Source organism: Pan troglodytes, chromosome 6, assembly GCF_028858775.2.
Source record: "Pan troglodytes isolate AG18354 chromosome 6, NHGRI_mPanTro3-v2.0_pri, whole genome shotgun sequence".
Taxonomy (NCBI): Eukaryota; Metazoa; Chordata; class Mammalia; order Primates; family Hominidae; genus Pan; species Pan troglodytes.
The window spans coordinates 103,951,491-103,977,077 of NC_072404.2; the positions used below are offsets into that span (position 1 = coordinate 103,951,491).

The 25,587-nt window shown below is 36.7% G+C and overlaps 2 protein-coding genes across 14 annotated transcripts in view; one reads left to right on the plus strand and one right to left on the minus strand.

Moving 5' to 3' along the window:
- CASD1 (CAS1 domain containing 1) overlaps nucleotides 1–13,594 on the plus strand; it is a 78,165-nt gene extending 64,571 nt beyond the window's left edge. Inside the window, exons 18-21 of one of the 2 annotated variants that reach the window (XR_001719382.4) lie at nucleotides 4,424–4,592; nucleotides 10,657–10,749; nucleotides 13,199–13,282; nucleotides 13,405–13,594. The gene's annotated coding sequence lies outside the window, so the exon portion shown is untranslated. The remainder of the gene's footprint in view (nucleotides 1–4,423; nucleotides 4,593–10,656; nucleotides 10,750–13,198; nucleotides 13,283–13,404) is intronic. The other variant, XR_008549031.2, reaches the window with a different exon arrangement.
- Nucleotides 11,063–25,587, minus strand: part of SGCE (sarcoglycan epsilon) — a 70,985-nt gene continuing 56,460 nt past the window's right edge. For 3 of the 12 annotated variants that reach the window (XM_009453639.2, XM_063815441.1, XM_009453634.4), the window contains 5 exons: nucleotides 25,525–25,551; nucleotides 24,604–24,792; nucleotides 14,514–14,557; nucleotides 13,603–13,637; nucleotides 11,063–11,348 (listed from right to left, as the gene is read on the minus strand). In XM_009453639.2, coding sequence (XP_009451914.1) covers nucleotides 11,298–11,348; nucleotides 13,603–13,637; nucleotides 14,514–14,557; nucleotides 24,604–24,792; nucleotides 25,525–25,551 — 346 coding nt within the window. In that variant the 3' untranslated portion in view covers nucleotides 11,063–11,297. Of the gene's footprint in view, nucleotides 11,349–13,602; nucleotides 13,638–14,513; nucleotides 14,558–24,599; nucleotides 24,793–25,524; nucleotides 25,552–25,587 lie in introns of those variants that run through there. The other 9 variants (XM_001169282.4, XM_063815443.1, XM_009453637.5 and 6 more) reach the window with 4 other exon arrangements.

The following is a 25,587-nucleotide window of genomic DNA, read 5'->3' on the forward strand; positions in this document are numbered from 1 at the left end:
CAGTTTTCTTTTTTGTTTTACGTCTCTGACAGGTTTTGGTATCAGGATTATGCTGGCCTCATAGAATGAGTTGAGGAGGAGTCCCACCTCCTTAATTTTTTGGAATAATTTCTATAGGAATGATACCAGCTCTTCTTTGTACATCTGGTAGAATTTGGCTGTGAATCCATCAGGTCCAGGGCTTTTTTTGGTTGGTAGGCTACTTATTACTGATTCAGTTTTGGAGCTTGTTATTAGTCTGTTCAGGGAATCAATTTCTTCCTGATTCAGTCTTGGGAGGATATATGTGTCCAAGAATTTATCCATCTCTTCTACATTTTCTAGTTTGTGTGCATAGAGGTATTCATAGTAGTTTCTGATGGTTAGTTTTATTTCTTTGTGGTCAGTGGTAACATTCCCATCATCATTTCTGATTGTTTTATTTGGATCTTTTCTCTTTTCTCCTTTATTAGTCCAGCTAGCAGCCATCTATCTTAATGATTTTTTTCAAAAAAAAAAAAAATTCCTGGGCCGGGTGTGGTGGCTCATGCGTGTAATCCCAGGACTTTGGAAGGCTGAGACGGACGGATCATGAGATCAGGAGATCAAGACCATCCTGGCTAACATGGTGAAACCCCGCCTCTACTAAAAATACAAAAAATTAGCCGGGTGTGGCAGCGGGCACCTGTAGTCCCAGCTACTTGGGAGGCTGAGGCAGGAGAATTGCATGAACCCGGGAGGCAGAGCTTGCAGTGAGCCAAAATCATGCCACTGCACTCCAGCCTGGGTGACAGAGGGAGACTCCATCTCAAAACAAACAAACAAACAAACACCCCAATTCCTGGATTTGTTGATCTTTTGAATGGTTTTTCATGTCTCAGTCTCCTTCAGTTCAGCTCTAATTTTGGTTATTTCTTGTCTTCTGCTAGCTTTGGGGTTGATTTGTTCTTGTGTCTTGAATTCTTTCAGTTGTCATGTTAAGTTGTTAATTTAAGATCTTCCCAACTTTTTGATCTGGGTATTTAGTGCTATGAATTTCCCTCTTAACACTGCCTTAGCTGTGTCTCAGAGATTCTGGTATGTTTTATCTTTGTTTTAATTATTTTCAAAGAATTTCTTGATTTCTGCCTTAATTTCATTATTTACCCAAAAGTCATTAAGGAGCATGTTGTTTAATTTCCATGTAATTGCATGGTTTTGAGTGATTCTCTTAGTCTTAGCATCTGTTTCTTTGTGCTCTGGTCCCAGAGAGTGTTTGGTATGATTTCCATTCTTTTGCATTTGCTGAGGATTGTTGTATGTTCAATTATATGGTCAATTTTAGAGTATGTGCCATGTGGTGATGAGAATGCATACTCTGTTTCTTTGGGTGGAGAGTTCTGTAGAGGTCCATCAGATCCATTTGGTCCAGTGTTGAGTTCATGTCCTGAATATCCTTGTTAATTTTCTGCGTCAGTGATCTGTCTAATACTGTCAGTAGGACTCCCTTTAATATTTCTGGTAGGGCAGGCTTTCTAGCATTTCTTTAGTTTGTGTTTATCTGGGAATGTCTTAAATTCTTCTTCAGTTTTTCAAAATAAGTTTGCTGGATATAAAATCTTTGGTTGATGATTTTTTCTCCCAAGGACTTTGAAAATGTCATCCCACTGCCTTCTTGCCTACATGGTTTCTGATGAGAAATCCACTGTTAATCTTGTTGAGGAGCCCTTGCACATATTGAATTACATTTTTCTTGCTGCTTTCAAGAGGCTTTCTTTGTCTTTGTCTTTGTCTTTCAATAGTTTGATCATGATGTGTCTAAGTGTGGATCTCTGAGTTTGTCCTACTTGGAGGTCATTGAGCTCTTGAATGCGTAATGTTTTTCATAAAAGTTTTGGAAGTTTTGGCCATTGTTTCTTGATGTATTCTTCCTGTCTGTCTCTTGCTCTCTCTCTCTTCTCCTTCTGAGATTCCCATTATGCGTATGATGATATGCTTATGGAATAAGACAGGTCTCTCAAGCTCTATTTATTTACTTTCATTCTTTTTTCGTTTTATTCCTCAGACTGGATAACCTCAGTTGTCCCATATTCAAGTTTGCTGATTCTTTCTGCTGCCTGCTCAAATCTGCTGTTAAATCTTTGGGCAGGAGGATTGGGTTGCTCAAATCTTACACATTTCAAAGAAATGTTTATCTTCAGGCCTGGCCATTGGCTGGCCCCTGGAAGGTAGCCTCTGAGCCTTTGGAATATTCTTCCTGATATGAGTTTCTGTATGCCCGAAGCCCTGAACCATGCTGTATTTATGGTATTTATTGTAAACACCTGTTTTTGTATGATTAAGCCCTTGGGCTACACTGTACCAGTTTGACTGGATAAGTTTATCCTAGAAAAGTGATTTATGATGAATGCCTGGTTTTGCTCTGTGGTGAAGACTGGATGGAGTCTGAGTAGCTGAGGTCATTCATATGGGCACTGCATGCCTACGTGACTGACCCCCAACAAAAACTCTCGATACCAAGGCTTCGGTGAGCTTTCCTAGCAACACTTCACATGTGTAGTCACACATTCCTCCTGGAACAATTAAGGACATCCCTATGTGACTCCACTGGGAAGGGTTACTTGGAAGTTTGAACTTGATTTCTCCTGGACTTAATCCATGTAACTCCTCCCTCTGTCAACTGTGATATATCCTTTTGCTGTAATAAACTGTAACCATGAATATGGCAGTGTCTGAGTTCTGTGAGTCTTTCTACTGAATCATTGAACCTGAGTATGGTATTGAAAATTCCCAATACAGCCCATGTAGTGAAGTTTTCATCTCAGTTATTTTCCTGTTTATTTCAGAATTTCTGTTTCTTATAATTTATATCTTTTTATTGATATTCTCTATTTGTTGGGATATTAGTCTCATACTTGCATTTAGTTCTTTAGACACAGTTTCTTTTAGTTCTCTAGATATATTTGAAATAACTGATTTAAAGTACTTGCCTAGTAGGTCCAACTTCTATGTTTCCTGGGCAGTTTCTATTCATTGATTTATTTCCTATGTATGGACCATGCTTTCTTGATTCTTTGCACCTTTATATGTGGTTTTGTGTGTTTTTGAAAACTGGATCTTTTAAATAATATGGTGGTCCTGGAAATCAGATTATCCTCCCCACTTCTGCTCCCCAAAGCGTTGTTTTGTGACTTTTGTAAACTAATCCTTTAAAGTCCATATTCTTTGTCATGTGTAGCCACTGAAGTCTCTGCTTAGTTATCTTAGTGGTCAGCTAATAATTAAGCAGATATTTTCTTACATGCCTTTGCGAAGGAGCTCTGTGTGAATGTTGGGGAATGCTTTAAAAACTGAGACAGGCAGTTGAGAGCTCTGTGTTAGCATTCACTGTCTGATTGCACAGAGACTCAGGGTTATCCCAAGGTGAGAGCATAGGGCCTTCTTAGGTCTTTCCTGAGCAGTCACACAGCCCTACACAATCATGTGTAGATTCCAAATAGATAATGAAACTTTTCAAAGCCTCTGTGGAAATCTCATTCCCTAAGCTTTTCCTGGTAAGCTCTTTGGTTAATCAATTGTTTGTCCCAGTTGTTATCCACAATTTTAGGCAGCTGGAAAGTTTATAACTTGCCTGTGTTTTCAAAAATACCCCAGGGAAAATGTTTTTATACTGGGAGAGCTGAGTCAGGTCAAATAAAGACAACTTTGCAAGTGGGTCATCAAGGGAACTACCAGACAGGTAAAATGACAGTTCTCTTCATTAGAGGCTTAGAAGGAACCCTACCTTTGTTCTGTCTCCTTTGGGAGCTACCAAACAGCTGGTTTTCACCATGATTGCAGAATGTTTTCAAAGCTACTGTGGTGCTAGAGAGGGAAAGATGAGAATAGGGTCAGGTAAAGTGCCATGAAGCTTGCCGTTCTTACCAAGATTCTACTGTTTTTCCTGAATAAACCCACCCTGGATTGCTAAAAGTGTAGCAAAGTTTGGTTAACTTCTAGAGTTTTACATTTTTTAATGCTGACAATTTTTACCAGTTTTCTTATTTGTTGAGAAGAGAGTTTTCTGTCTTTACCATCTTTACAAACCCAGAGTAATTAAAAAATGTAAATTGCATGTTATTTTTCTACTTCAAATGCTTTATTTCCAATGTTTTTAGAATAAAATCCAAACTCCACAATCAAAGTGTATAAGACTAATAGGACTCTGTTTACATCTCCAGAATCATCTTTAATCCCACTTCCGCCTCATCAATATGTTCCAACAACACAGAGATCCTTCATGTTCTTGAGAGTCAAGTGTTACCTAGCCCAACTGCCTGTAGTATATAAATAATTGGTTTCTGACCATTCTGTTGGTCCTCCACTTTTTTTCTGTTGGCCTTCTTTTCACCCCAAATTCAAGTGTATTGGATAAGAGCCCCCCACCCATTTGCCAGTCTCAGTAAAATTAAATTATATCTCACAGGTCCTACTGAGTCAGAGGTCTAAACCCTGACCGGAGAGATGCAGTGTTCTGATTAGCCAGACCTGAGATCTGGTGCAAGGTGTGGAGTCACCTTAAATGGAAGTACCTGGCTGGAAATTAGAGCAGAAATGTTTGTGTAGAGAAAAAATGTAAAGTTGCTAGAAGAAGGGTAAGTTGATACTGGGCAGAAACCACAACCACCTGTTTTCATTACATTGCCTTTGGGTCTGTGCCCATGCTGTTTCCTCTGACCAGAATGCTAAGCATGAGTGGCACATGATTAGTCTTCAAATTATGTCTTAAATATTTCCTCTTTAGATAGACCTATTCTGATCATTTAATCCAGGTAGCTTCCTTTCCTCATTCTCTATTACAACACTTTTTTTTAACCTTCATAACTTTTATATTAGACATTAGGTTAATTCTGTCAGCAAATATTTACTTAGCACCAACTAGTACCAGATAGTATACTAGACTTCGTTCATCTTCCATAATACACTATGTTTTATTCACCAGTGCATAGTTCAATGCCTAGAACACAAAAGGTCCTAAGTCAGTATTCACTCAATGAATGAATGAAAGGGCCCTGATACTCAATCCAATAACATTTTTAAATGTTAAAAAAAAAAAAAGGAAAGGGGGTATGTTATTCTACTAGGCCAGTTTATCTCAATCTTTCTTCATTGTCCTAACATTTAATTTGCTTTAGGCACATGCATGGACTCCCAAATTAAGGTAATAAGAATCTTAATCACATAAAAATTAAACATAATATGAAAACTACATGATAAACTGCCTAAAATGTACTGCACCCTATTAATTGACTGCAAAGTGAGATCATCTGATCACAGAAATCCTTGGAGCAAATGAACAACCTTTAAAAATGTAAGATTTATTAAAGTAATAAAATTTGTACAAAAATAATAAGTAATGTTGTATTTTAATTTTGTGAAATGTCAATAAAATACCATCTCAGACTTTCCCTGATCGTTAGATTCTGGCAAATATCCAACTTCATGTACCTTATCTTTTTTGCTATTGGAGAAATACTTGCAACACACTTTAGCTGCTGCGTGAATGTTCAGATGACAAAATGAGCACCAGTTTTCTCATCAGATCCTGTGGTTTCAGTGAAAACCCATATCCAGATGACTTACCAATCATAGCACCAGTCCGAACTTCTACTCTGAGTTTCAAATTCATATATTCAACTGCCTACTAATTTTGGTTTTCTCAGAGGTACCTCAAGTTCACTTTGCATAAAACTAAGCTCATATTATTTCCTCAATCCTGATTCTCATCCACTATTGTCTATCACAATGGATATTGCCACCATTTGACCAAGAAGAACCCACACGTCAGAATTGGCTCCTCTCTGTTCCTCAACACTATTTCCAAAGTATCAATGTAACAACAACTGCTGCCTTTTTACCTCCTAAATAGCTCTTGAATCTCCCACCACTATCCGAGTCAAAGCTACCATTTCTCCAATTATATCTACAACAGATTTCATTCAGACTGGTATAACCACACCCATTCTGCCCAACTGCTGTATCTGCTCTCTATATTATTGTTGGATTATTTGTATGTATAAAAAGGTCAAATATGACCACATCCTATTTTTCATTCTTAACATCCTTCAGACTTTATTTTTCTCCTTTAAGTTCATGCATGGTTTTGGCCTACCTTGGGTCTCACCTTCCCCTATACTTCACCATCTCATGCTTAGTCTTCGTTACTGCGGCTACACTGGACTTTCTAATGGAACTCTAGACTCACTAGGATCTCTTCTTCCAAAAGGGCTTAAATAATGCTCTTCTATCTGCCTCAAATATTTTTTCTTATTCTTCATCATCTTAGCATTTTCTTTCTTTGACATTTCCCTAAATTTTTATTGAAGATTTTCTAATTACTCAAGTAAGATATGAATACTTTCTTCCTTACAAAAAATTATAACACTGCAAATAAAGTCAGGATATAACTTTCCTAATCTTAGCACCATCACAAGTTCAGTTAGATTTGTTTTTCCAAAATCACCTTTGTTCCAACAGATGGCCTTAGAACTCTTGAGTCACTTGTCACCTGAGGCTACTCATCTTAGGCTGCAAAGCCACCAATTATTTCACAATGCACATAGTGTTTACTCCTGCCCTACCCTTTTGCTCATACTTGGAATACTTCTTCGCATACCAGCACTGAAACATATCATTCTCTTAGTTTCTTTTCAAATAAACTATATTTTCTGTTGCAGTTTGAATTAACAGGGAGTAGTCAGCCAAGGTGTTGCAAAGGATATCAATTGCATCATTGTCAAGAGCCCTCTCCAGGGAACACTTACTCCTTCAATTAACCATAGTCCATGGGCTGGCTTTTGGTATTACAGGATCAGGAGCCTGATTTTGCCAGAATCCCATAAGGAAAGCTACCATTTAGGGGTAGACTCACATTAGACACATAGACTCAAAGGCCGATTTTTAAATGTATAGTGAAAAATATCACTCTCCTAGTGCCATGACCAGTGCTGTGTCTCCACAAAAGATAAACATGAGAATCCAAACTTAAATTAGAAATTGCTTGGTGCATATGAAATCAAGCTTAAAGGCTCTTAGAACATATTGTCAAGTCTCTTCCCAGGAAAGTGGTACCAACTAAAAATCTCACTGGCTGTATATCAATGCCAGTTTTAATACACTGTCCAACACTAGTTGTCAGGCAAACTTCCATTTTCATTCTTTCAGTTGACATCAAATGACATTTTTTTCATTTCGTTTCCAACTTTTGTTTTAAGCTCAGGGGTACATGTGCAGGATGTGCAGGTTTCTTCATAGGTAAACGTGTGCCATATGGTTTGCTGCACAGACCATCCCATCACCCAGGTATTAAGCCCAGCACCTACTAGATATTCTTCCTGATCCTCTCTGTCCTCCCATCTCCTGCCCTCCAACAGGTCCCAGTGTGTGTTGTTACTCCCCATGTGTCCGTGTGTTCTCATTATTTAGCTCTCACTTATGAGAACATGGTATTTTGTTTTCTGTTTCTACATTAGTTTGCTAAGGATAATGGCCTCCAGCCCCATCCATGTCCCTGCAAAGGATATGATCTCATTCCTTTTTATGGCTGCATAGTAGTCCATGGTGTATATGTACCACATTTTCTTTATGCAGTCTGTCATTGATGGGCATTTAGGTTGATTCTACCTCTCTGCTGTTGTGAATAGTGCTGCAGTGAACATACATGTGCATGTATCTTTATAATAGAATAATTTATACTCCTTTGCGTATATACCCAGCAATGGGATTGCTGGGTTGAATGGTATTTCTGTCTCCAGGTCTTTGAGGAACCACCACAGTGTCTTCCACAATGGTTGAACTAATTTACACTCCCACCCACAGTGTAAAAGCATTCCTATTTCTCCACAACCTTGCCAGCATCTGTTATTTTTTGACTTTTTTTTTTAATAATAGCCATTCTGACTGGTGTGAGATGGTATCTCATTGTGGTTTTGATTTGCATTTCTCTAATGATCAGCGATGTTGAGCTTTTCTCACTCTGTCGCCCAGACTGAAGTGCAGTGGCACGATCTCAGCTCACTGCAACTTCCATCTCCAGAGTTTAAGTGATTCTCTTGCCTCAGCCTTCCAAGTAGCTTGGATTACAGGTGCCCGCCACCATGGCCGGCTAATTTTTGTATTTTTAGTAGAGATGGGGTTTTACCATGTTGGCCAGGCTGGTCTTGAACTCCTTACTACCCCTCAAGTGATCTGCCTGCCTCGGCCTCCCAAAGTGCTGCGATTACAGGCGTGAGCCACTGCACCTGGCCAGCTTTTTTTCATATGTTTGTTGGCAACATGTATGTCATCTTTTGACAATTGTCTATTCATGTCCTTCGCCCACTTTTTAATGTTTTTTTCCCTAGGAAATTTAAGTTCCTTATAGATGCTGGATATTAGACCTTTGTCAGATGTATAGATTGCAAAAATTTTCTCCCATTCTGTAGGTTGTCTGTTTACTCTGTTGATGATAGTTTCATCTTAGCATTTACTACTCATTCTTTTGGTATCAACCAAACTTTAGGGAAGCTTCTCTGACCTTGCTGACTAGGTGAAGTCCTGCTGTGATAAACTTTTATAGCATCAATTACTTTCCCTCATAGCATTTATCACTATTACAGGTTGACATTTATTTGTATGACGACTTAATATCTGTCTTTTCCAGTAGAATGTAAACTCCTTGAGAACAAGCCTATGTCTAATTTGGCTCACCATTGCATCCTTAGAACACTCTCTGACTTATAGTAACATATTAGGCATTCAGTAAGTAAGCAAATGGTAGAGGTGTTTCATAGGAAATTCTGAAATGCAAATTTTTGAGGCTGCCCTATTTTTGGATGGCTTGCTTAAAGGCTTTTATTCATCCTTAATTGGTATGGTCAAGATATGAGAACAGCTCAGATCTTGGACCATTGATCCCAAGTGTCACTCACCTCACTTATTTGCTATGTATGTACTTGGAGGCACTGACCTTGATGTTATTTTCTATTTAATTTTCTTCTAAGTATTCTCTTAGCCTCAAATTTAGCCTTAATAGCTTTACTTAGTGCTCTTTTCTGTCATCAGTGTAGACTTACAGATGTGAATTTTTAATGCATACTTTGACCTAAATAAATGTTTAGGGGCTTTCAATTTCATTACTGCCATTGGCACTTCTGTCTAAAGATCAACAATTCCTTGTTGCTCACTGCCCAGTACCATTACTGATGTAGCCTCCAAGTAAGTACTGAAGGGGGATAGAAATAAACACACACGCTTGGTGGGAGAAGGCCTTACTAAGGTCAATGTTTAAAAGAATCATGGTCCCTTAGTCAATTCTAAAGAACCAATTTATAGACATGGAACCTGTGGAACCTGGAACCTGGGAAATCTTGTAACCTTAGGTACACACCATGTGGAAATTGAACCTAGACCTTCCTCAAAGAGAGGCTGTCATGTGTATGGGTAAATATACCCTGGAGGATGGAAAAGCCACAAATTTTAGGGGATATTTGGAATCTAAATCTGAGTTTACTGGAATTGCTGAAAATGTACAGAACCACTACAGTCAGTATTTTAGAACAAGGGATTATGCTGGCTAACTGAAAAGGTGTTTTAAGTTTACCATCAGGACCCAAAACTTACCATATAGTCATTTGCCCACTAGGAGAGTACAGTTGGGATAGCAGTCCTCAGCATGTGGCAGAATCCTCACTTTGTTAAAACAAAACAAAACAAAAAAACCCTTAATAGTCCTTAAGGACTATTAGGGTAGCATCAACCAAGGGGAAATTATCTGGACGCTTTTCCCCATCAAAATGTTAAGTCAGAAACAAGATCACTTTTTCACGGGGAACTGCAGCGATTAAAGCTATTATTAAAGATTTGTAAGATGCTGGCCAATGATTTCTCTCCCCATTCAATACCTCAATATGGTCAGTGCAAAAACCAATGCTAATTCCAACTGCACTTTGCAATCTCCAAATGGCTTCTTCACTAGAATAGATGAATAAAGTTCCTGATTTCTGATGTGTTGTCCATGATATGTCGATTGTGCATTACTTTATTCCTGCTCACTTGGACTATTAGGAGCAGTTTGATTTCACCTGGTAAGAGCAACAGTTTGTTTACTCTGTGTCTGTGCCAAAATCTGGTCCTCTGGAGCCTTGACAACATTGCATTCCTCCTAGGCCATGACACTGATGCAATCAGCATACTCAAGCTGATTACTCCTGGAGAACAGCAAGTGGCAATGCCCTAGTTAACTTGGGAAGAAATTAGAGTAAGAGATACATCTTTAAGAAATAAGAGAACCTACATCCTCTGTCCTAGAAAGAAGAGGGAGGTTCTAATGTCAATGATATGACAGAGTATTCTCCCTAAGTGGAAAACAAGTTACGGTACCTAACATTAACAGGGAATCTTTCTGGATTTTGGAATTTTTGTGACCTCTGGGCACCTAATAGGTGACACAAAAATTTGCCCAAAGTAGATTAAGAGAAGGTTTTCCAGCTAGTCCAGTCTGCAAGGAAAGCTGTCCTGCCAGGTGACATGATAGCCACACTGATCCAATAGTATCCAAGATGCATGAAGCCGACCAAAGCTACAGAGCCTTGAACATAAAAGAGTTACTGCAAGGTACTCTGGGGTTTTGGAGCTAACTGATGTCACATTAGCAGTAACTATTCTCTTTTTGTGTAACAGCTCCTGTCTTGCTTCTAGATCCAAATGTCCTCCCATTCCAGTAGGTGTAGCTGTAGAAAAAAAAAACTACCAAATATCTGATTATGAAGTCAGGTAAGTACGCAACGTGGGCTGCCCTCTATGAATTGGGTGTCATCAGTTTCACAATCCATAAAACTAGGTTTATTCGAAAACACTCCCAAGTGGTATATAAAACAACAGGATTTACAGGCCACAAGAGTTAAAGTATTATTTAAATGGGTTGCTCAACTGGAACACGGAGGCACAGGCATTTTATATATTTATGGGAAGCACTAAAGTCTTATGGAATGAGAATGAACACATAAACCTGTTTCTAGCAATTAAAAGACTTCTACTAAATAGGAAGCAAATAGTTTATTGAAGTAAATTTCACCAGTCATTAGGCTTCATTAATAATATTTATTTTAAAGATCAACTTTTATTGTAACAAATATAAAGTCATCAATGTTTTACAAATTGTCAAAAATGCTTTAAGTACAAAAAAATACATTAGTAAAATGAAAGTTATGTTGTATTATTTGGTATACACTTAATACTGCCAACATGCATAACATATGCCAGAAAAGCTCATGCATTATTGGAAGAGAAAAGAAATGTGATATAACTGCTATATTGTCTGATTATAAATTCATTGCTTCAGTCAGTTTTCTTTCTTCAGGGATACCATTTACCTGCAATGTGTAAGAATGAATATGGGCAGGAGTTAGTCAGGGCATGGATACTTTTAGATTTTGAGCAAAGCAAATTATGGCAAGGAGAAAGTTTCCATCTTCTTAATACAATGTAAAATAATTACATTGCATTATTTCTCTGTATTTGGTTTTTTTAAAAAACAGAAAACAAAAGAAAAAATTCTAAATTAGTCTTCTCCTTCTTGGACCAAAGCTATAATATTTTGTATTTCCCAAGAGGTACAGTGTGAAAATTCCTCCCACAATAAACAAAAAGAATGGAGGTTAACTGCAGGATGTATAACTGTACCTTTTAATCGTGGCTTTTAAAAAAATATCATGTGGGCTGGTAGGGCAGAGAAAATGAGAAAACCTGAAGGGGCATCAAACCTAATGGTTTGGGCCTAGTCCAAAAGTTAGTGTGATTGTCAGCTTTTAACTGCTCTATTATCCCAGCTAGTGCTCAAGTCCAGGAACACAACACCAGCAGCTAGTTCATTTCTTAAAGCTTTGATAGGAATTTAAAAGAAAACAAGGAACTAAATGAAAAAAAAAAAAAAAAAAAAAACAACTTCAAGATATACTTTCCCCTGATAAATTCCATATAGGTAGCTACAAATAAAATTACTTGGTATCCAAGACGCAAACTCTTGTGCCTAAATTACCTTCATAAAGAAAACTGACATGTGCATAATGTTCTGTGGTACTTGGAAAACTCCAGTTACTGTTTGATGATAATCATGCATAAATGTAGCTGCCTCTATGCAGTATTAGGATAATCAGGGTAAAAGAAAAGAAAAGCTGCCGTACTCACAAAAATATATAAACAGCACTAAATCCATGCATTTTCAGATAGAAGAATTTAGAAATTGAGAAATAAACTTTTTCATTTAAATGAACAGAATGGAAATAAGGAATGTAAACTGCCCGTCAGCCCTTCTCTCCAGGAGGCATGCCTCCATTTAGGTTTTCTTTTTTCTTTTTTTTCTTTTTTTGATTCAGAGTCTCACTCTGTTGCCCAGGCTGGAGTACAATGGCGTGATCTTGGCTCACTGCAACCTCCACCTCCCAGGTTCAAGTGATTTTTCTGCCTCAGCCTCCCAAGTAGCTGGGATTACAGGTGTATGCCACCATGCCCAGCTAATTTTTGTATTTTTTTAGTAGAGACAGGGCTTCGCCATGTCGGGCAGGCTGGTCTTGAACTCCTGACCTCAGGTGATCCGCCTGCCTTGGCCTCCCAAAGTGCTGGGATTACAGGTGTGAGCCACCGCACCCGGCCTCCATTTAGTTTTAAATGTACCAGAGGCACAAACACGCCAATCTTGCATAATTATAAAAAAAATGCTAGGGTGGTCTCTCTCCCTTTGGCACTTAAGATATTTTGAGGACTCACTAAATAAAACAATAACAACAAAACAACCAAGAGGAGATACTGTACTTTAGTCAATAATATGATCCAAATTGCAGAAAAATGTAAGAAAACAAGAAGGTAATAGGCTCTAGTGTTAGCTAAAAAGGAGAGCAAAGCTTTCTTGACTCAAGCAAAGTACCTGCTCCCTAAAATCTGTTTCAGAAAAATAATTTTATAAATTAGGTTAAACAACCTTAAAATCCCCTAGGAAAACTCTTTGGCTGTTATATTTGTTTAGGCATAAATTGTCCTTGTATTTGGAAGTGCTCTGTATTACTAAAATGTAGCAAGTTAACAAGAGTACTTGCTAAAAAATCTATGTGACTACTAAACAAATTGCCCTAATATCATCTACTCAAGTTTCCTAATTCCCCTAGTGGGTAAGTAAGTAAAATCTGGATTTTTAAATACTCAAAATAAATATTTACTGTTTTTCTAGAAATTGCCTGCTTCCTACTCACTCCATGCCTGAAATAATTAAGAATCAGAAGATAGAAATCTTAGGAGAGATGGAAGCTACAAGGTTAATAACGAAGAAGTTCTATCATTTCTATCGTAGAAGTATTCTTTTAGAAATTTTCCTTTAAAAAAATAGCTGTGAAATTAGTGGTAGTAGGGATTCATTTATCTTTTTTCTCTCTTTAGGTGACTCATTTTTATAACAAAGTTTGTTCCTTCATCAATCTCCTGAATGCTTACAAAGTAGCACCAACACATCAATATATTGAACAGTCTTGTTGAAACATGTTAGCATTTAATTAAAGCAAGTAATCAAAATTGTAGGGAAAAATTCTGATAAACATCTTGTAATTAAAATCTGATGAACAATTTCATTATACTTGCCTCAAATCTTTGAAAAGTTGTCAAACGAAAATCTCCTTAAATTCACGAAAGCAGTAATAGAGAAGATAATTTCTGAATGAAAACATCCAATACATTTCTGTATGTGCCTGAAGTTTTTAAGAGACTTACTTAATAGTTTCCCTACCACAATGCCACTATTCATACTCAGAATTCCACACCCAACTTACATTTTTAAAACTTCTCTTGCTTTTCCAAAAGAGCTACAAAGGCATTAATGGTTGCCTGGCAATTAGAACTAGGAATCAACCACTAATTAGAAGACAATCATGAATAAGTTATCTACTCAGTATAGAGATGAATGAAATAATTGGCTGTGGAAAATTTTTAGGGACACTTGAAAGAAATAAAGAAAGCAAGTCTTAGGGAAACAGAATAATCCAAGGAGAATTGTCCGCCATCTTGTTGTCATTGGTCATGTTATAACAGCTTTTTAAAGCAGCTTTAAAACCAGGCCAGCCATTTCTCATTTATCCCCCTGAAGCCTCAGTGATTAGTCACAATGGTTTCCTTTTGTAAGAGAGCTTGAAACTTCAAGCTGCTCACTTACTGAGACAAATCCTGGATGCATCCAAGCTAAGAATCTTTCATACCAAGGGGAAGAATAGGGAACTTCACTGAAGGAAAGGGGTTTCATTCAGTCTTCCTTAATTAGACAGGACCTCCATGGATGCTTTTGCTCTAAGATCATTTACCCTGTGTTTATCATTCTGATGCCAATCTATGTAATAATCTAAGCTATTATTCTGAGGTTTTAAGTCTGATTAAGGAATGACACAAGTGTTTTGCCTTATTTGGTGAAGATAAAGCTTCATAAATTATATAGTGCCATAATTATCTTTTAGTCTATTAGATTCATTCATAAACATCAATTTATTATTCTTAGCACTCACCTGTAGTCTGCTGTTGGGGAATCTGAGTCTGATGTGGCAAGTTCCTAGAAATGATGAACATTTTTGAGTAAAACTGTTTGTTTACACACTTGTAAACAGAGAGCAGACATACTAGAATGAAAAACTTTACGGGTAAACTATGACCCCAGTCATGTAATCCAGCACAATTCCCCTCCCCTTTCATGAGCTTACAGATGAGGAAACTGAGGTCTGAGGAGAATAAAAATTAACAATATTTGATAACATGCATGAAATTTTCACTGCGGGCTATACTCTAAAGTACCTCACAACAACCCTAAGAGGTAGGTGTTAATATTTTTCCCATTTTATGGGTGAAGAAATAGCCTTGGAGATCCAGGGCCACATAGCTAGGACATGGTAGGTAAAGATGTGAACACAGTGGCTTGTGCTCTTAACCTATACACTTTCAGATCCAGATCACACATTTTCATGGAACAACATATATAACCACCTTCATTCACTATCCCAAACATCTGTGCTCTTTTATCTTCATGTCAGGAATGACACTGGCCATGCATCCAGATGCATTGGCAGAATGCAGAAGTCATCCTTGTTCCTTCCCTCTCCTTCAGTCCCCACATTCAACCACTTAGGGACTTTTGACATTTCTTTTTGTCTCATTTGGATCTGTCCCATTCCTCCCCATCTCCATTGCTAACTTGGTTGAAGCCATCATCATTTCTCACTTGGATCCTTGTAAGGGGATTGACTTGTTTCCTCATTTACATTCTTGTCCCCTTATAATCCGCTCTGCACATTGCTGTCAGAATAATCTTCTAAGACAGGGGTCCCCAACCCCTGGGCCACGGAACTGGGCTGCCCAGCAGGAGGTGAGTGGCAGGTAAGCCATCGAAGCCTCATCTGTATTTACAGGTGCTCCCCATCACTTGCATTACCACCTGGGTTCTGCCTCCTGTCAGACCAGCGGCAGCAGTAGACAGTCATAGGAGCATGAACCCTACTGTGAACTGCGTATGCGAGGGATCTAGGTTGTGCACTCCTTATGAGAATCTAATGCCTGATGATCTGTCACTGTCCCCCATCACCCCCTGATGGTACTGTCTAGTTGCAGGAAAACAAGCTGAGGGCTCCCACTGATTCTACATTATGGTGAGTTATATAATATTTCATTATATATTACAATGTAGTAATAGAAATAAAGTGCATAATAAATGCAATGCACTTGGACCACCCCAAACCATCCCCTACTCCTGGTCTGACATGAAACCAGTTCCTGGTGCCAAAAAGGTTGGGGACCACTGTTCTAAGACACAAATCTGATTATGTCATTTAAATAACACACATTTCAATATTTCCTTGTATCTATCTGCAGATTAAATTTCAGATTTCTTAATGTGGCCTGGAAAGCCACAATATATCTCACTCCTACATGGAGTGCCCCATGTCTGCTTGAAGCCAGCAACCAACTACCATGTCCTGTACACAATCAGCTCCCATTTGTTCTTGCTAACTCAACTCAGAACTTGTTACAGCATACAGGTATTACTCTTATAGTTTAAAAATTCCCATAAGAAATGTTATTAAAATTTTTAACATATTATTTTTAATTTAAAAAATCTCAAGAACCACCTTCCTATGCATCCTCACTCTCTACGCAACCCACAATTAGGTTACCATTTAGCATGCTTTCATTCATATGCTGATTGTCATTGTATTGTCTGTATATAATATTTAATTGCCCTAAAGTACATTAAGAATAAGAACCATCATATTTTGTTTAGTATCCTCAGCAGTAAGCATTATAAAGTATATACATTTATTAACTTACAGATTTAGTTTCACATATTGATACTAAAATTAGTTTATGAAAATGTACAATTTAGGTTCTGTATGGAAGAAACTCTAGGAGTCAGTCCTTTGTAATAAAGTTTGATCCAAGCTGGGGATTTTCAGTTTTTTGTTTTCTCTTTAGCACTGGGATTCCTCTTAATTGAAACCCTAAGCAGAACTGTGATGTACAAAAGAGATAAATGTGAGGTTGCCTGGGTTGAAACAAGGGAGTTAGGAATCCTGTCAGCTTTGTTTTCTTTGTCCCTCATGCTGGCCCCTACAGCAATTCTAAGAAATCTGTAAAAAACAGTTTGAAAACCATTGATATGAATTATTTCAGCCAGGCAAATATTATGTTCCAAATACAACAATCTAAAGTGGAAAACAGTGCGTGCTAGTTAAATGCTGTTTAAACTCTTAATTTAATCTATAGGTAACACCTTTGAGAGATTTTTTTAATGTTTCAGTTCCACTTTAAAGATATTACTAGGGAAATAATAAACTCAACTCTAACACAATTTGAGGAAGTTACTTAATAATTCATCCCAACGATTATATTCTTTTTTATTGTTACTTATCAGCCTTATCCTTATGTAGGCTAGAGGAGTATTTCTTTTTTGGCTTGTTTGTTCTTTCAGAATTTCACACAATGTATTTATATTGGTTTTGGTCACAAAAGTAAAAAGATCAATTTATAAACTACAAAGAGGGAATAAGTTCTACATTTAAAGATGGCAAGGCAAATATCTTTACTACAGAAGTCAAAATGCAATTAGATGGGCATCTCACACAGGGTGGGAGGATGTGTTTTATTTTACCTACTCAGGTATAACTGATCTGGGTCTATTCTACACTCAAAACGAACACAGTGCACCTTCTACACATAGGCGCACACCACACACAAGCACTTCCTCATTCCTTACCATCTCTAGCTCTACCTAGCCTGTCAGCAGATTGAATCAACACATTCTGACAAAATACAAAAATCAAACAGGATAAAGAAAATATAGAATGTAGGTGTTCTAACATAGGTAGTGGTTAGTAAACAAAGACACATGTTTTCCAAAAGCACTAGATTAAGGATCCTCCAAATTCAAAATCAGCATTTGGATGAGGTAGTTGGATGCCCCCCACTTCTCTTGTTGGCCCTCCCAACTGACCTTTCTGTGGAATTTAGCTTGGAAACCACTGATCAAAGTCAACCTATGCCCTGTCGTTTCTTTTCTAGCCTCCGTGTTTTCCTCTTTTGCTACATTGCTAAACTTTCTAAATCACAATGGGCTGGGCTAGGTGAAAAGAGATGGCTGGTTGAGAAAAATGCCACACACAAACTAGCAAGAAATTCGGAGAAGATGCATAAGAAAGCAACTGTGTGTCTTATATTGATTTAGGGACTGAAAAGTATCCATAGTGGGTGTTCTAAGTGGTTGTGTTTGAACAATGCTCATGCACTCCTTGCAGTTTCAAAGGAAACTTAGATGAGTTATATTAAAAATGCTTGTGTGCGCAAAAAGGTGCTCAACCAAAAAAATACTGAGATTCAACATCCCCTGATTGGGTACAACCTATCTCCTGTTTTGAAGGAGACCCTTGAGTCTCCAAGATGTGTGCACATAGCTCTGTTTTTGTGGCTTCCCAAACTTGTAACTAAATGCGAACCTGTAAGTATTAAAGTGTGAATGTATCTATGATGGGCATATTTAAAACTGTGTATTTCATTTAAGAGTTGAAGGGACATACTTTATAACAGCACTGCTTCAGGCATACTGGAAAAAATGCCTTCAACCCCAACTCTGCTAGTTAAGATGCAGAGAATGCAGGAAGAAAGTGGCGAATTCTCATCTTTGGTGAGAGCAGGCTGCTAAAGGCAATTATACAGGAGTGGGGGGTCGACTTCAAATAGAGGCCCTATAATCCTTCCAAGGAAGGACCTTAATAAAGTCATAAAACAATTTAATGATTATTAGACTAAGTGAAAAGTTATTATGTGTAAACTGCATTATGTAGAAATTTAAGAAAACTGTAACTAAATTATTAGCATTAATTATTTTCTCGTTTTATGTTCATTAATTTCATGCATTTAAATAGAAAATTGTGTAAATTAGTCATTGCACAAACTTCATTCTTTAAGAATGCAAGAGTAATAACTTGCAAATTAATAAATGAGTTGGGGGGAGTACACAATTATTTCTTATTTGTACAACCATTTTAAAGTAATTTGACATTCTTGGATACCCTATACCGTAATTCTGTGAGTAAGGTTGATGATTATCAACTGATTATATTGCTACTTGTTTCAAACTAAAAAGCAAAATGATGATTTGCATAAAGCCACAGAATCCATGCCAGAGTTCAAAGAAAATGACATTAGTTGTGTGAAATACAAAACATTTCACTTTTCAGTTAGTATGGTGACATCATTTAACAATAAGAAATAGTTATATATTTTTGGAAAACAATGGCTCTGAAATATTCTTGGCTGCCTGATACTTCTCAACAGGACACCATAATCTTAGTCCCCTGAAACACTGTCTTCAACTGATATTAACTTTTATTAAAACTTAATTTTTATTTATGGAATTTTACCATAAAGTTAGTTGTCATTGTGACCAAAAGCAGGACAAATGGAAAAATATTTAAATAAAAGCCAAAATGATTAGATACTGTCTTCAATTAGAAGACTTAATTCTACTTTTATACTTGTTAATTTTCAAAAGATTAAGTACAACCTATCTCCTGTTTTGAGAGAGACCCAATTATCCTGGATTAGGAATTATGTTTAGAATAATGAATAAGGAAAATTTTTGTGTAGCAAATTAATATCTTCCTGAAAAATGTGTAGAGTACTATTCCCCAATTATTCATTACCTAAGGGGCCTCATGAAGATGCCTACCACTCCAAAAAAATCAATTGGTATTGATGTTGGCATAAGAAAAGAATAGTGAAGAGGCAGATCTTTCCCCAAAAGACAGCATACCTCACTACAAATTTAATATAATAATAAATTATTTTTTAGAAAATCAAATATTTGGGATCCTCCAGTCAATGTCCCTTTCCCCAAGCATAAGACTACAAAATAACATTTTTTCAATGGCTTTTAGCTGTTCCAGGCACTGTTTTCTGATTAGCTCTCATCTCTCAACCTCTCCACACCATTTTCCTCAGGCAGTTTAAGGAGGTATGGAAGAGTCTAGAGGCTGAGAAGTATAAACTCCCAAACAGCTCCAACCTCCTAGACAATGTACATGGACTGCTATTCTTTCAGTTTCACATGGGGGAATTTAGGAAAAACTGTTCCTCTTTTAAAACTCCATGTAGAGGAATGTGAATAACAACCCTTCTTACTCAGAGCTCTGGATTTTCCAATCCTGAAACTTAAGTCTTTTGATTATTAAGCCAGGAATTCTCAATCTTTGTTGAGAAGCTCTCTGCAGGAGTTCTACCATAACATACACTCCCACCAGACTCCAAATTCCCATACTCAGAGCCCCAGAATGTGTGCTGTAAAATCTCTATGGTGATTCTGACACAACGTGGTTTGGGAACAAGGCTAGACTCTCTCTTGACATTCCTTTGATGACCTAAAATGTTATTACTTGGAATTAAATTTTTTTCATTTAAATAATTAGAAAGGGCAATCATTGAGGTACACCGGTCAAATACGTAATAGATTTTTGATGTGAAGTCTTTGGTCACAAACATAACACCAGTCACAACAATGATTCTTTGGGCAAAGTCAATTTACTTTTAAGAATTACTTTACAATGTGATTTCCAGGAATGAATTTTAATAAATAAGAGAAATATCTATAGGGGAAAAAATTATTACTGCTATTAATGGCAACACTTATTCACTAGGCTACAAAGATAACTAAGTACAGATGCAGAAAAACTTACTATATGAGGGCGTGAGGGACATACTACACAATACCTGGCTATAGCTCCTCATGACTGTCGAGGTCATGGGACGCAAGAAAGGTCTAAGAAAATGCCCAGACCTGAGGACACTAAGGAGACATAGTGATTATTGTGTCCTAGATGGAATCCTAGAACAGAAAAAGGACATTAGTGGAAAAACGAATGACATCTGAAAAAAGTCTGAAGTCTAGGTAACAGTAAAGTACCGAAACCGGGTTCCTCATTGTGACAAATGTACCATGGTACTGTAAGATGTTAACAATGGGAGAAACTGGCTGAGGCGTATCTGGGAACTGTCTATTATCTTTGTAACTTTCCTGTACCTCTACAATCATTCCAAAATAAAAAGTTTATTAAAGAATAAACACATTAGCCAAGATCAAATTAAGTTGGCCTTACATTTCTAGACTATGTGATAGTTTTAACAGCCTATTTATGTTGTCTCTAATTTGAAAAGCAAAATAAACACAGTACAAAATGAAACACCTCATTTCTAGGCATGTGCTACATCTCCAGGTTCTGCTCCAGCTTCCCTTTCCACTGCCTCTTTATTCATTTTGCTTATAACCTGAATCAGAGATCCTTTTGAGGTCAATGACCGACACTATCTAGCCCTGCCTAGATATCAGGATAGGTAAATAATCTAATCTCAGTTCTGACCTAATTTAACTTTGTCTCTTATCAGTGTCTCAAATTTATCATCTGCAAATGATTAAACATTTTTTCTTACTGACTAATTTATGGTGCCAGTCTGGAGCTCTGTGAAACATTCTACCAAAAAGAAAATATTACTATGTAATTGATAATGGTGGCAGCCATTCATTACATAACATTGTGAGTTCTCTATAACTTTGATGTAAATTGACTTGTTTAAAGGAACAAACTAGTTCTATGCAGTTTTGAAAGAAAGCTTTGAATATTCTTGAGTCTTGCTTAGAAGCCAATATAAACCTTTAGCCATATCCATGTCTGAATATTTCCGGTATCAATCTGAAGAATAAACATGAAATCCTTTGGCTAGCTAAAAATTGTTTGTGAATGATAAATTCAGTACACTTAGTATGAATGTGAAGATGAAATGCATGCCCTTATAGGAAGGGTAAATTAATAAGTACAAGGCAGCATTATCCAAGCATATACCTGGTTATTGAGTACTGTAATGCCTCCCAAAATATAATATCACATTTTAATCTTGAGAATTCAATTCAATCCAAATGACCAAAATATTTGTGTGTGTCTACTCAGTGCTGAAGTAAAACTTTTAAAACATGGCTGTTTTTCTGGTAAAAAGTAAAAGTTGAATTTGCATAAAGGACAGCTATGATGAACCCCATACAATAAATTCCCTATTATCTGGCATGGTTGGAAAATGAGGTTAATCACATATTCTGGCTTATAGGGAGTTACCATAGAGACTGTGCACATATTATCCATTTCTAAGAATAAAAGAAAGATAATATACACTCAACACTGAAACGACACCGAATGTAATTTAATTTTCCTCTGATGAGTCAGACGCACTTGATGATCCTGCAGTGCCTCAGAATAATCATTGTGAACATCATCAATTATCTATGTACCCTATTTATATAGAAGTGCTAGTTAATGGAGCTTTTCCATTAGCAGAAATCTGAATAATGTGAAGGTTTTCTGGACTTAAAAATACGTATGTGTTTAAATTGTTGCAAGTTCAATATAATAGCCTATTGCATTTGCAAATAGAGAGATCTGATCAACCTAATGACGGTCTTGATGGGGTTATGGAAGGACCAGAAAGATCCATTTGGTGTAAACTAGATAGAAAATTTTATTTTGCTTGTATATTAGTAGCAACATTGAAAAATTCTAACCACAGGGAATCAAAATACTTTTTAAGGGGCTATTCTTATTTTCAATATATGTGGTTAGAAAGGGTTATCTTAAAATGACAGCAACCTTTTTCCGCTCTTAAATTTCACTAGCAATAGAGTTTTATTGATTTACAAACATATTCAAGTTCCCCTACTCATTATAACTAGTTTTCTACTCTAAAATTCTACAGCACTGTTTGTTACATTATCAACAGAAGCATTTCTCAAACTGTGTTCTTTGAAGAGTTACCTATTCTGACCTTTTCCTATGGATTCACAAAGTGTATCAACACACTAAGGGACTGAAGACTGTTGTAGCTTAAAAAACAGAAATAAAACCCTTACGTTACAGTACTCGATAACCAGGTATATGCTTGGATAATGCTGCCTTGTACTTATTAATTAACCCTTCTTAAAAGGGCATGCATTTCATCTTCACATTCATACTAAGTATACTGAATTCATCATTCATAAACAATTTGGTTAGCTACAGGATTTGTTTCATGTTAGAATTCTGCAGTGTTGCTACTACTTTTTTCCAAGTGTATTTGACCATTCCATTTTTGAAGGATATCTGTCAACATTTCACTGGCACGCTAGGGTAAGTAAACAATATCAGAAATAATAACCTTAAAGAATAAGTACAAATTCTTTTCATTTTGAAAATGAATGATAAAGCCATTTCATAATTTTCATCTAAAAAGGGATAAGAGGTTGTTAAATTCTGAATTATTACAATATTCTTGAAATTTTACCAATTTTTCTCATCAGTATCTAATCCTGGTAAACTGGGTTTTATGATGACCCATAATAGGTGGGCTACTGACCACCAGAGAGCATAGAAACCCATCCGTTGCATTCAGTACAACTAAATTTTGTAGACTTTAATATTTATATCCCTGATATATTAATGTTTCAAAAATTCAAAATTGTAAACATATGCAATTTCACCCATTTCTTAAATTACCCACTACCCATTACTTACACTCTCATACACACATGCACATAAACAGGCACCTTAGTCTGTATGACCCTAAGTGATGTTAGAGAACTTTAGAAAAATATTCATAATACTTTTGGGTTTCTAAAGTATTCTGGATAAACTTATCTAGTCTATCTATACTACTTATATTAATTATTATTTAATCTTCGAATTACCACATGCATTCTACCTGGTTACAGAATAAGCACTCAATGGGAAAAATGTACCCAGCAGAGTTCCCAGGTAAATGTGTTCACTTTAATATTATATCCTAAGGGGTGTGTATGTGTCTGTGTGTGTGTGTGTATGAGAGAGAGAGAAAGAGAGACTGAGAGAGTGAGAAAGAGAGATTTTTCTGCATAGCCATTCCATCTATAAAAGTAAAGTGAAAAAGAGGAGGACCTCAAAAGCCAACTTCGTGACTTCTAGTGCTTAGGGCAATTGAATTCAACTCATTTTAACATTTGGTTAAAAAGAAAAAAGGCCGGGCATGGTGGCTCACACCTGTAATCCCAGTACTTTGGAGGCTGAGGCAGGCAGATCACCTAGGCCAGGATTTCAAGACCAGCCTGGCCAACATGGTGAAACCCCGTCTCTACTAAAAATACAAAAATTAGCTGGGCATGGGGGCAGGTGCCTATAATCCGAGCTACTTGGGAGGCTGAGGCAGGAGAATCACTTGAACCTGGGAGGCGGAGGTTGCAGTGAGCCGAGATCGTGTCATTGCACTCCAGCCTGGGCAACAGGAGTGAAACTCCGTCTTAAAAAAAAAAAAAGAAAAAAAGAGACATATTCTTATAAATAACAGTTTTACCCACCATTCCCTTATATAAAAATGTGGCCACTAGGCTACAGTATATCAGCAATATATGATGTAGCATAATGCTGCATTACAGCATTATATAGCATGGTCTCCCAAATGCAACTGTACGGTTTCCTCACCCCTCACCCTTATCTACTCCTAACAAAGTCGTTCCAGCCTTTCTAACCCTGATCCCTATAGCACTAGACAAGGTTTGCACTAATAAAATAGGTGTTTATAGCCCAAATTGGAGCTGCTTGCTCTGACATACAAGCAGATCATAAAAAACAACCCAAACACCCTTAATTCTGAGGCAAAAATTTAGATTAGAAAGATCTATGGTAATAACATTTTAATAGGTTTAAACCAAATAATTTTAGTATCTCTAAAAATAATCAATTTGAAATGCTTAGGATATGGTTCTTTTTTTTTATAATTAACTCATCTTTGAGCAAACATGTAATGTTGAGTTTAGTATCAGTGTCAATTTCTTAAATATTAAGGTATATGTAGTCTTGTTTGGATCAGTGGGGGAAAAAAAGCGCATTTCCTAAAAGTAATTGTATTGTATATGTCAGGAGAGTAGGGGTGAGATTTACACAATGTCCTTTTGTTATTTTCTCTTCCAGTTATAAACAAACACAACAACAGAAAGCTCTGTTCTTTACAGATATTAGTAAAAATATACATGCATATTAATAATTATGGCTCTAAGTGGACACTTACTGCTGTGTTTGCATCAATGGCATGTTTGTGCTATCATAGTTGTCTGTGTGTAAAGGAGGTATGATTTCCCCAGTCACAGGGTGGAACACAGGAAGCGTTGACAGGGGCCATGCTATCTCTCTATTCTTGGACATGTCTCGAAGCTCCTTGGTAGATTTCTGAATAGCACTGTGATGGACCAGTTGGATGCTAGGTCAAAAAGAAATAAAACAACATATATTTAAAATCATATATTAGCCTGATGGGTCATCAATTTGAAAAAGTTATGAAGTATTTTTATCTTTTAAAATAACAAGACATTATGGCACTTTGGGCATTCAATAAACTATTTCAGAAAGGCATACATCTCACATACTTTTAATATAACAAAACTGAAAATTATAAACTGATTTAAAAATACATAGGTGTTTTATTAAACTAAGCTATGAAGCATTGTATTAATATTACTGTCCTAAGTAACAAACTAGTTTTCTATTTATTTTCTATGATTTAAGATAAAACTACCATAGCTTTTATATTTTTGCTTCTGGTGGGGCATTTATAATACTCACAGAAGTTTCATTTTATGGTAGGTTATTACTGTAGATTCTGGAAAACTTGTATGAAAGGTCTTTTCATCTGTTCTCTGGTTTATAGAAATGCAGATTGGAAATCACATAATATAAATGGTAAGTTAATATTCTGAATCTGAAATATTTTAGGTTTAATTTTTATCTGTGTAATCTTAGTTTTCAAACGCTTTTTAGTTTTAGTTTCTACCCCTCCTAAATATCTCTATTTAGAAAGCAGCTTTCACATTTATGAAATAAACTATGAAAGATGACAAATGAAAAAAAGCTTGACACACATGTATGGAGCATGATGGGCAACTGAGAGGTGGGAAAAAATGATGAAGAAAATAACAGGAAAGAAGACACTTACTCTGGTGTTTGCATGTTTCTCTTTTCCCTAGAAACAAAACAAAATTTATGAATTAAATAATAG